Here is a 12786-nt window from a genome sequence, read left to right as displayed (position 1 = left end):
AGCAGTGAAAACTCAGTCACCTCAAAGAATTTAAGTACTTCATCTTTTCTCTGTCGACAGGCTGTTTGGTACTACTGGTAGTAGAAATTGAGCACATGCCATATTGTATGATCAAACTTTCTTTTTTTTTGTTTCAATATTTGCTACATTTAGTGCCTATGAAATTTTGCATAGATCATCTCATGAGTCAAGCGGACAACCCATATTTGTGTATTTGTCGTGTCATCGTCATTACAACGAGCAGATGTTCCATTATTAACAATATGTATCTGTGCTATATCATGCATGTTGTGCTCAGCATGAAAATTCTGTTTATATCTTCATTGGACATGTATACAGGTATATCATTTACTAGATGTGTTGTAGGTGAAATAACTATGAATTGTTCATAGTGCATCTTTATCACTGGGACTGTAGGTACCTTAATATCATGTATACATTCATATATTTATGTAATACTTTGGTAACATTAGACAAGGAATATTCAGTTCTCTGAAGGGACAAGTTTCTCTACTTGTGAAATCTCGATCTTGTATCTATAAAGTTCCGTGGTACACCAATGAGGTTCACTATTTAAGTGAACAAATGAGGGTAGTGGAACGTTTCTGTGATAAATAGCTACCACAGATTCAATGTAGAGTCTTTTGCTCATTCTATCTCATTGACTGAAAATATCATTGCCTGGAGTCCCTCTTTTTCAGTCGTGTTTTCCCCCATCCCCAGAATGTATGCACATCTGTGATTATATTATCAGTCCTGATGTTGCTGCTAACATGGGTAGCAGCTGAATTCTGTGGTTTCAGACATCTCCAAGTGTAGGGCATAACAAAGAACGGGTAACCTTGTGTATGGATGTCAAGTATCGTATGGACCACGTACATGGTTCTGCATAAAATGTCAAGTCCAATATTGATTCAGGATGCCATCTGGATTTGCCATGGCTGATTACCTCTTGCCCAGGTTGACTTGGGTCCATGTGAGTCGGGTTGATTGGTGAAGCATTTAACCAAACTAGCCACCTGTTACAGACTGCATCCAAGACATCCACCAGTAATGCTGGTGTCTATGGAAAAAAGCTTGGTAATTCTTTGTATGCCACAGTGTAAATTCGCTGTGCGCCACATTATTCTGAGGCTGCAACACACAAATACTGTAGAAAACATTCTGTTTCTCAAAGCCGTTTAACTTTTTATGGATACACATAAGCTGGAAGTGCAGTACATACAGCAAATTTGTAAAGAAAATTGCAAGCTTTGCTGAGATGTAAATTTTTTGACAAAGCTATAGGCCTAGCTATTTTTTTTTTCTTCTTTTTTTGTTGCAAATGGCCAGTATTCAGAAAGATAGCCCCCAAACAGACTGCAAAATTGTATTCTGGTCATGCATACTTTCATGAGTACATCTGGGAGGCATGACTTCTTGAGGACACAACCTCAATCAGAATCTACTCGAAAAATCTGTAGAGAACACTGCTTTTCAGTCGCCTGGCAGTGTGAGCTATATGTTTGAGGAATGGAATCGCACATGACCTTTCAAATGTACCTGCACTGTGGCATATTGCAATCTATTGATTGGTTTGTGCGTAGTTGTGTGTTTGAGCAAAATATGCGAAGTTGGCAAGCCGTCAATTGAGTGAGGTGTTGCACACAAAGAGGTAAAAAGACTACCGGTATATCAAGCAGTCTGCAAAGGGTTAAAGCATTCTCAGTGCTTCACTGGTCCCTCTGCTCTGCATGTGATTCTACACATATGGCTCACAAGGATTACTGGTATCTTACACACAGCAGGGTACAAGCACGGCATCTAATGAGGACAACTAATGGCTCCACGTTTAGCATTGCACATATGGTTAAATGTAAACTCCTTTGTCGTAGAACAGCATGCCACATCAATGGGTATTTGTGCATGAATTCTGTTGTCTAGAATTAAAGGTTATATTCTGTTCCCACTGAGAAGACCTTGTGCTGTTCACTTCAAATGTTCACCCATTACACTGGGAAAATTATTTCAGCCATTGAAAAATAGCACAAAAACACCACATAATGGTAGACATAACAGTTCCTCCATGTTACAGTAGCAGTAGTTTAACTTTGGTGGAAATCAACTCTCATGAAAGTGTCAATAATTACAAATAATTGTATGTGCAATTATGTGTGTGTTTTTTTTATTGAATAAGTAACCAACCAGACAGGTGTGTTTTTTTTAAAGCAATTCAGCCAGCTTTGCTCTGATATGGGTAGTGCAATCTCCTCTGTACAGAAATCAAGTGTGGTGATATTCAGCATACAGAATAATGGATGGCAATAAAACCCAGCAGGTAATTTACTTTCTGCAGGAAGCATGTAAAACTTTACACAAACATGGTCCCATGTAATCACAGATGTTAGGATAGCAACTTCCCATAGCAACAGCCAATTAGGAGGCTGGATTCTTGTTACCATGGTGACAATGTTATTGCCATTCCAGCAAGAGTTGCCATCATAGCTACTTTTTGTAAAATGGGGTCCAGATGTTCACAGACTATATTCAAAACTAATTGCATTGTCATGGGAGCAATGCAAGTAAACAGCAACCATGTTCAAAGGAATCATGTTATTTCAGTAGCTGTTGATTAGTGTTAGACTTGACTTTTAAAAATCATTTTTATATCTACATTTTGTAACAGCTAACAGAAATTGTATGGGTTGGGGTTATTCATATGGGTAGGCAGTTTTGTTACTAATATATAATCTATTAGTCATTGTTCAATAAAATTCTTGAGGATCAAAACATTTGAACCTCATTTGTTTGCATTGAACACAACCACATATACAAAACAGGTGGCTGCTGCCTACAAATGTACCCATGTTACTGAATACACTGAATATTTCGTAAGGTTTTTATTTTCACGAATTTTGCGAGTCGGGTGCTATTCTCAAATTCAAAGACACACGAAAATATTGACTGTGATCCCGATGTGCATGCATACATTTCTCCACTCAGTACTGTACTCCATGATCGCGAACTTAACCACTCGCGAAATCGTCGGGAAGTCCTGATTCACAAAAAAAATAAATAAATAGACTCGCTAAATATATGGCGTTTACATCGCTCTCACACTTTGCACTTGAGTAGCTTGAGCGGGATATTTTGGCAAGTTGTTAAATTTGCAGAATAAGAGACATTTTTGACTTGTGAAATTTGTGAAAATAGAATCTCATGAAATATTCAGTATCTACAATACATTGTTACCGTTGACCTGTACATAAAGTAGAATATATTGTAGGATTTGATATGTAGAAATCAGGCATAGTAGATATCAAATAGTATGTTCTGTTTATTTTATCATAGATGCAATATCCTTTTTTAGGAACTGTTTCTTGTCTTATAAATAAAATTCATTTTGTTCAACTCATGACCCTTGGTCCTCAGTTCTCATAAATGCAGGTGGTACTTGGGTATCATTAGAGGCAGTGGACATGAGTGAAAGGAGTGAAGAGTTATAGAGAAGTGTGTACGTATTGAGAGTACAGTACTGTGTTGGTTGGACCCAGTATTGAGGGTATTGAGAGTGTCTTAAGTGCATGAAACATTTTTGAAGGCTTAAACACACACACACACACACACATATGAAATACTCCAATCATGATGCAATTATTAAATTATTTGTGTTCAAAATCATTCTCTATTACACACATATAAATATCACATACAATGTACTTTGTTTCAATACAATTGTAGAATAAAATCAGATTCATGTATTGTCTTATCCTCACCATTGCAAAATAACCAATTAATTGATAAATGTAATTAATGGCCTTTGATAATGTAGAAACAAGTCATTTTCTACTCAAAGCATGTAGAGAAAAGGGGGTACAAATGATGAAAGCATAATCGAGCACAACAAACAGCTGCTATTCAAAGACCTTTATATCAAGACTTACAATATTTGATCAAGAATGTGATGTCCAGAGTAAAGGGCATAAACTTTCCGGGTAAAAACAGTTAAAAAGGAAATAATTTATTCTTGCAGACCTGTGATCAAAGGTGTCTGTCACTTTTCTCACACTCAATCAAATACCTTTCAAAAGTGATTATACAGCATTGGGTGTGTAGGATTTTGGATTGAGAAGGCAAATAATTCTAATTTCTGGATCTCATTGATAAATGACACTGGTGTGGCTTCTAAACTCTGTTTTGTAGGCTCGACTCTACCACAAAATTCATTCAACCTCAACTATCATGGATTCCATAAGTCTTCTGAAGTCATCCCCCATCATAATTTCAATTCCACGACTCATGATGCTTGGATATGTTTGGCTTTGCACATATGCAAATTGCCACACAGGTGTATCAGAATTGAACATCAATGTTCTAGACACTGCAATATGAAATCATTAAACTACTAGAACATATTTATCCAAGACTTCCAACAGTATGTATAATGTTATCTAGGAACACTGTGTCGAGTCTAGCATTAAATTCAAATAATATTAAAGTATTTTTCAGTGAATCACAACAAATTTGGATCATACATTGTCATAGCCCATCTATCATACTCAATTTTTTAGGTGATGAGGTAGGTTTCACCACAAAACAAATAAAATGGCAGAAATAACCCAAATTAATGTGCAATAGGTGGTCAACAAATGATAACTTGACTAAAAATGCCCCTACAAATGATAATGGTACAGATTTGGTTGAGATGGGGATTAAGGTTTCCAACATTTTTTGATGATGAATTTTTCAGATAATGAGGAACTTCTCTTGAAACATGAAAAGAGTATATAATTCTAAGAGGAATTCAAATTTTATTTGATGAAAATTGGTTTTGAAATGGCTGAGATATCCAAAATAAAATGATCCTAATAATTTAAGCAGTGGGACCCACCTTCTATCACGAGTGCTTTGTTTTACCTTGTTTTGGATGTCTTGAATAACCATTTCAAAACAGATTTTCATCAAATGCACTTTGAATTCCTCTTAGAATTGTATGCTTTTTAACTTTTTTGAAAGTGGTTTCTGAGTATCTCGCAAAAATTTAAAAGCTGAATTTTCACCTCAACCAATGGTATACCATCCCTTTAGGTATTGCTTTTAATATTGTCAGTCATACATCCGGAAGACAATCACTTACTCAAGTGGTGACAATCAATGTTGTAGGTTTTATCCTTATATTTCCACAAATATAGAAGAATAGAACCAATTATGGCACAATGTAAAATTACTATTAAGAAGTCAATCTCAGTCTAGACGAGTCATCTCAGTTTTGAATATTGAAAATCTATAAAGTGAACCAAGCTATACTTCACAAGACAGTTTACCTGTCTTGATCAAATAATGATCAATTGGCAAAAAAGCAGTAAAAAATGGTTCATTTTGCTCTCCCTAGCTGATAATATTCATCATAAAGATAACTTTAGGCCGCAATAAACTACAAATGATTGATTCACAATGTGTATTAACAATATTGATGCATAGTGTTGTGTTCGTTCACAACCGTACAGTTAAGATGACAACTCATACCTGAACAGTCAAGGCAATATATAGACTCATGAAAAGCAAGTTTCTAATCATAATATTGCACTGCAACTACCCTGGCCCAAGCAGGTATGAATACAGATGTAGTTCTCCATCTCCACTATTCCAGCATGGTAGAAAACTATATGACATCAAGCCATTTACCATAATCATACCTACACTTTACCTTGAGCAAGACTGATGGTGTGAATATTCAAATGTTTTCATCTTTGGGTTGATATACTGGAAAATGCAAATTCCATAAGATTACTCCAGCCATCAAGCTAGCTTACTTGGTATTTAAACCTCTTTCACATTCAGTACGTATGCTTTCCAATTACCAGTCAGCATCTGTACAATATGGCTGTCACTTTTCACTTCTCACTGGAAGATCTGCTGAACATGAATGCTATTTCTCGACGTATCCCTCATGATTCACCATCATAAAGTTACCAGAGAAATATCCACAAGGAAAACAAGCCATCGTGCACTCAAAACCCACCTCACATTAGAGTGGAAGTTGATAAATAACAAGAGGGAGAAAGTGCACAGGAATCATGTGTTTTACCATGCACCATCATTTCCTGGCAACCAAACAGGTGTAAATTGTATTTATAAGACTGAGTATAACTGTCCCGTCATCACTTTATGTGTGAAGTCATGTGATAACTCACAATAACGACACAAGCAAAATGACATCAAGCATTTCAACACAAACTCAAAATGTTAAATAGCAATGGTTATAATATAAATATACAATAAAACTTTGTGTGCTACCTGAAATGCACATAGTTTGAAATGACCTTTGGTAGGCCCAACTTGTCCAGTTTGTCCAGTCTCTGTGGCCCGAGAAGACGACGGATCCTCCACCGACAGAGTTCTGAAAGCGGCCTAGGATGAGCTGAGTGCAGGAGGGGTGATGGAACAGAAACATGACAGAGGAAAAAAACATATTAGCAAGTTCAAATAGACCACAAAGATTTACAGGTAGAGCAAAGCATGGAAACAAAATGGAAAAAACAAACAAAAAAACAAACAATAATGGGGCATCTAGAGTCATTTAATTTATGCATCATGCCATCATTTCAGGACCAAATACATTGCCTCAAGAAAAAAAATCACAATCATTGAATTTTTTAGCAATGAGAAACGATATCCTCCAACTTTCTGGAACATTTTCAGCTCATGCACTGATGTTGTGATACATTGATCATACAATTTGGAATCTTCTTGAAATATTCTTTCATGAATATTTCTTTCCCCATTACACTCCTATAAATTTCTGTTCAATCTTCAGCTGATTTTGACACTATTCTGGGGTAAAGTCACACTAAGCATCACTATAATGCACAATGCAACAAAACATGTTGCTGCAGACTTGGTTGCACAACTCTAAATATTTTAACCCCACTCCCTTCCATTTCACAAACAGATTAATGACAATAGACACCATGGTTTTTTTTACCAAGGGCATCTTGTCCAAGGATGAATGTACCAGGCAAGATTTGAATCCTAGACCTTCTGTTTACAAACACAGAGCCATATCCACACACAAATTTAGCCACATTGCTGGAGATATTTGACATATCTATCTATACAATCTATGTTGGATCCGACACTCACACATGTGATCATCCAGGATTTTCATTGTCTTGCTGTCGATTCCGGCAAGTTGGAATGGTGCCTTCTCACGATTATTGCGGGCGTAGATGTTGGCACCATAGTCCAGGAGCAACTGAACTAGGTCGGATGCGTTCACACTCACTGCCACATGGAGTAGACTGGTATGGTTCATGATGGCATTTGCACTCCCTCCTAGTCAGACAAATGAGGTGTGAACATGAGGTAAGAGAATTGGGTTTTAGAACTGAACGATGCCACAATCCTCATCCAGTAGGTGCAGATTGTGGGTGTGGAATGCACCTATGCTTTGAGGGATATACCGGTACTACGTGTACGCTGAAGTAAACTCTAAAACTTTGATCTGTTTCAATCCAAGCTAAAGGAACTTATAATGTTCTTCCATTTGCTGACAGCTCTACTATGTTGGCATTTACTTAGAGTGTTTTATTAACAAGCATTCAAAAAGATTGCCTTTTCAATTCTATATATTACAAGGTCATCTATGTCAAGATGACATGTTTTCTTTTGCTCAAATAATTTGGAGTGTAGCAAGTCTCTTTACCTTCCAAGTATGGTTTAGCTTCATTGGCAAGCTGTAGTCATCCAGCGCTGCAAGAGATAGACTTGGTCAAAGCCATTAAATGCTGACCCATCAAATGCTGACCTATTCAATCCTGACTCATCATGAACTGACCCATCAAATATTAACTCCATGTTTCGCATCACGATGTCCGGTGCCCCTTACCAGCATTTAAGATCACTTCTGCAGTCTCTGTCTTCCCTGTGTAGCAGGCTGAATGAAGAGCTGTCCCATAATGCCCGTCAGTGACCTCTAGTTTACTTCCTGCCTTGATTAGTTCCCTGACACAGTCTGTGTGACCTGAAGAACAAGAATTTGATCAGTTTTGAAACAATCAGTCCTGGCTTTGTTTTTTTAATCCATAGCAAGTAGATGTACCTCTCACTGATTGTAGATGATCACAATCTCTGACATAAATAAAGTATCTAAGCAAACACACTGTAAGAAAGAAAATAACTTCTTCAACCAAATTAATACAAAATAACATAATTTTGTTGGTCAAGCTAGTTAAACCAATGCAATAAAAGAATGTCATGACATACTGATCCAAGATATGAAACAAATGCACGCAATTCAATGGTTAAAAAAAAAAAATCTTGCACGTGGGAAATGTATTCTACAACTTACGGACTCTTATTCTGTTTCTGTTACATTGTTAAATGAATGAAATGCAAAGAGTTCCATACTAACTTTGTCTCACAACATAAAACAAGAAGTTTACCCTTGCAGAATAAAGCTCATTTGGAATGAAACCAATAAACTGAAAATAACAGATGAGTGAAATATGAGCAAAACAGGACAAATGAGCAATCAATAGGGCAGGAGAGCCAATCAAATGTTTGGATTCATATAGCTTGCAATGGGCATTTCTTTCAGAGTTCTTTGCCATATAACAGTGGCATTCCTTGTATACCTCTGCTTGTGTATGCAACAATTGATAAATTATTTTCTTTTTTAATGGACAACAACAACAACAACAACAAAAACAAAGGCAAAATTGTAGGTAAAAATGATAGGCCAAAGAACAGGGTAAAATCATAATCATGTTTATAGACTAAAATATAGAAATTGGTTCGCTCAATGAAGGAAATCCCAATGCTTGTGTTTCTTCATGACCATAGCCCATGAAAAAGAAGAACAAACAAACTTAAAAATTCAATTTTCAATGATGTACATCATAAAAACCATTATCTCCAACATTAATATCTATAGCTAAAATCCATTCTAGCATGAAGATTATGACGGTAAGATTCCAAGTGCAATATGTTTTGTAAAAGGAACCTCAAAGTGAAATTGTACCCAGCGGCTTCCTGGTCTAGAGAGAAATCTGTCCTACCTCTGAGGGCTGCTTCGTGGAGTGGACTGGTTCTGGCCATCGGAGGATTGGGATCAGCCCCTTTACTCAGCAGGAACTTCACAATCTCTACATTGCCATGGCAACTTGCATCACACAGTGGTGTGGAGCCATCAATGTTGTATGCTGCCACCTGTCAAAGATATAAGTTGGATGAATAATTATACCAGGGGATTGTGTCTAACACTATCTTTGTCACTGAGATGCAAATACAAAACAACAAAGGAGTGTAAATTAGATTTACAGTTCAGAACTAAACCAAACTAACCATGTCTCTTAAAAACATTGCACACATACTGTGCTGTATAAGTCAGTCCAATTTCCTTGATGGAAATTATTAGAAAACAAAGTAAGATGTGGATTTAGAGAAGCATGCAGAACTGAACTGATTTCTTTTGTCTTTGCGTAGCAACAGACTGAAAAAAAAAACAATTTTTATGAAAAATATAATTTCAACTATTAGGTAATTGTTATGATTATGTAATTTCAATTACCATGCAAAATAAACCAATAGGAAGAGGTGACATGAGTGACATCACTGCAAACAATCACCAATGAGGCATGAATTAAAGTGACATACTATAACTGGGCAATTCCGCGGTTAGTAACGTTACATTTAAACAAATTTGAATACCTATTTTTACTACTAAATCCTCATTTATTCATGTCAAGTCAAAATCATGTTAAAAACATGTTCATCCTTCTCATATTTATGATATAGAAAAGAATGAATAAAGTCCAATCAATATTAGAATTGCTATGGCAGCTAAAAGGGCAGGTTAGAAACGTTACGAAAAAAGGACATGACAAAAAAATCAATGTCTTGTAACAAAAAGTGTGCAGAAATTCAAGGTACTTCAAACAAAGCGTTGCATTAATTTCAATTATTGCATCATGACTAATGTTCACGCAAATATTTTTAGCAGTTCGACCGATAATTTATTAGCTAGACCCCCAAAAGCGTGGTTAGTAACGTTACGGTTAGTAACGTTACATTTGTCCGAAGTAATTCCGCAGGTCATTTCACCCTTTTGTAATTGACAAAATGTCACATGACTTCTGGAGTATTCAAATGAATTCATCTTTTACCCTTTAGCAAAACTTTGAGAAAAATTTTTAAAGGAACCCTCTGTAATTTACATTTAAGTGAATTTTAGCATCCCCAGTCCCACATGTACATTTTAAATGATGGTTTCAGATCTCGCAAAACCAATAAATATGAAAAATAAAATCTACTGAATTTGAAAGCCCTTTATGATTGGTGAACATCCATGGCATTAGCTGTTACCTAAATTAAAGAGTAAGATAAAGAGGCACATTTCTTTTATCCATTTCATGTCCACCTAACTGCGGAATTGCCCAACTGGCATTCAGCACTTATCTATGCCTCGGGGAACATCACGTTGAAAGAAAGTAGCATCTTTGAGATTTGTTACAGTTTCCTGCAAATATCACTGAAATGTGGTGGCTGATGTTCCACTAGAAACCTACAGATCTGGAACACAGAGACCAGACAGTACTCACATCAGCACCGTGCTTAACGAGCAGCTCACAGCAGTAGAAGAAGCCGCGACTGCAGGCCTCATGGAGGGGTGTCACACCATCAGATGTCTTCTTGTTGACGTCGGCACCCTGTTGGATCAGGCCGTAGATGGTCATCAGCTGACCCTGGAAGGCTGCTGCGTGGAGCTCACTGCGATCCTGACCGAGAAATGCGTCTCCTCAGCACGCAGCCACACAGCAGAGAAGTGCAGGAATCAAAAATGTTTATCAGTCAAATTGCCTCTACTCAGAAATTCTGTCAGTTCTTAACAAGAGGAGAGATAAAAACCTATTGTGACATTGTCAGTAAGCTCCTCTTGCCACTTGATTTTCATTCAAATCCAGCCAAGACAACTCATATTGGTCTTGTTGTCCAAAATGTGTGATTGGATACTCTTTACTCTATACCATGCCTACTATGAACACACATCCATGGCAATGACTATCTGCTTTAAGTTGGAACCCTCAAAAGGACTAAGCAATGAAGAGAAAGTGTTTGCCTAGAGGCATATCTAATGCTGCCAGGGGACTTGAACCAGGGATCTATAACTGATTGAAAGACCATGGCTTATCCACTGAGTCACAGGTAGAGGCCCAAATTCACAAAGGTAGTTTGAATCAAACGCACGGTTCAAATCTAATCGACAGACTAAAACAAGCGCAACACAGGCATACCTTTCACAAGCGTGTGTCAGTGTGCGTGTTTGTTATTGGATGTCTGTTGGCATACTGGATACACAAAATGTCTGCACATATACGTGGTCAAAATTTACATAATCCATGGACTGCATTTTAACTACTTTTGTGAATTTAAAGCCAATGGCTTCTCAGTTGTTCCTATATGGTATGCCGACACTGGTAGACATCTACGTGTAGGGGACTGACTGAAAAAATTGGCACACTGATTCTCTGCTTGCACATTAGTATGTCAATTGCACCCAGGTCACAAAATCTGCACACTGTATAACGAGGAATGTTTGTCTGCATTTTAATTTTGCGAATTTCACAAGAGCCAAGATTCACAAAATTAAAATGCAATGAAAAGCTATTGTCTACACTATGCATTGCATGTTAGAGGCAACTCACAAAAATTTCATGCCGCATAAAATGCTGTCGGCTCAAATTCGCGAAAATTTCATGCCGCAAAAATATCATGTTTTACAGGATTTTCATGGAGTTACTACATATCAATCATGGCAGTGAGAGTGGAAAAGTCCATTGGGAGAGGGAGGGGCGGGGCAAAGTAAGAGCCAATGACAAAGCAAGAAAAGGTGATCATGATATAGTCTGTTCTAAACACACAATTACTAAAAAGACAACAACAGGATCATGGGAGGAGGGGGTAGGGAGGAATGGTAACATGGTTGAAGAAAAGCATTGAAGAAGAACATTGAGAAAAGCTAGAATTTCAAATTACAGATAAAAGAAGTTTTAATTTCTCATCAAAATTATATGAAGATATAGAATATCAAAATTACATCGAATGATATTAGCGTGTGTAAAATTAGATGAGATTTATCACAGAAACATACAAAAACTTGGTATCCTACAATAGCCTTGACAGTACCTCTGTCACAGAAATCCTTGTACTAGCTGTGCAGTAAAAATAACACATCTTTTTAACTGGCATTATATCTGGTACAATAAAGACGTTTCTAGTTTCACAAAGAATGTGAGATATTCCTTTTACTTACACTTTCCATATATGGCTTGTAATATTTACAGTTCATGACGAAAAGACATGCATTTAAAGATTGTTGCTTAGGAGCTTAGGAGCATTATCTTTCTTACCAGTATATCGCCGCAGGTATGTATTTGCCATGGCAACAACGTGTTGAAATGACATTGAAATTGAGCTGTTCACTGTCCAATGAAGACTTTACACTACTAGATCTCGCATCACTGGCTTAAGCACCTACAGGTACTTGTACTGGCTGGATTCTTGCTGCATATATGGATGGTTGTACCTGAAGAAAGAGAAAGAAATTGATTTTTGGCAATTGACTCCAGGCCACTTGAAACACCTCACCGTTCACTAATTGGAACTAGACAATGCTACTCCTGGACCCTGCATTGCAAATTTTGTCTGAAGATGATTTTAACTGGACTGCTTCCTCCATCCAAATCTAACTGATATTTCAGTATATAGTTTGAACTCAATGAGGCCTATTCAATAGGCAATAATAAC

At 37.0% G+C, this 12786-nt stretch overlaps 1 protein-coding gene across 1 annotated transcript; it reads right to left on the bottom strand.

Moving 5' to 3' along the window:
- Positions 1–6173: 6173 nt before the first annotated feature.
- On the bottom strand, positions 6174–12420 carry LOC139724032 (ankyrin repeat and SOCS box protein 13-like). Its single transcript, XM_071635229.1, has 6 exons — positions 12390–12420; positions 10581–10774; positions 9039–9189; positions 7868–8002; positions 7123–7314; positions 6174–6400 (listed from the first exon to the last, which is right to left on the bottom strand). Exons 1-6 carry the CDS (start codon positions 12418–12420, stop codon positions 6273–6275), a joined length of 831 nt encoding a protein of 276 aa, XP_071491330.1. The 3' UTR covers positions 6174–6272.
- Positions 12421–12786: the final 366 nt, after the last annotated feature.

The sequence above is a fragment of the Diadema antillarum genome, unplaced genomic scaffold, assembly GCF_040938485.1.
Source record: "Diadema antillarum isolate AM-2024a unplaced genomic scaffold, OU_Dant_1.0 scf00000205, whole genome shotgun sequence".
Taxonomy (NCBI): domain Eukaryota; kingdom Metazoa; phylum Echinodermata; class Echinoidea; order Diadematoida; family Diadematidae; genus Diadema; species Diadema antillarum.
The sequence above is the reverse complement of the archived record's forward strand: the minus strand, read 5'-3'. Positions and strand labels throughout refer to the sequence as shown.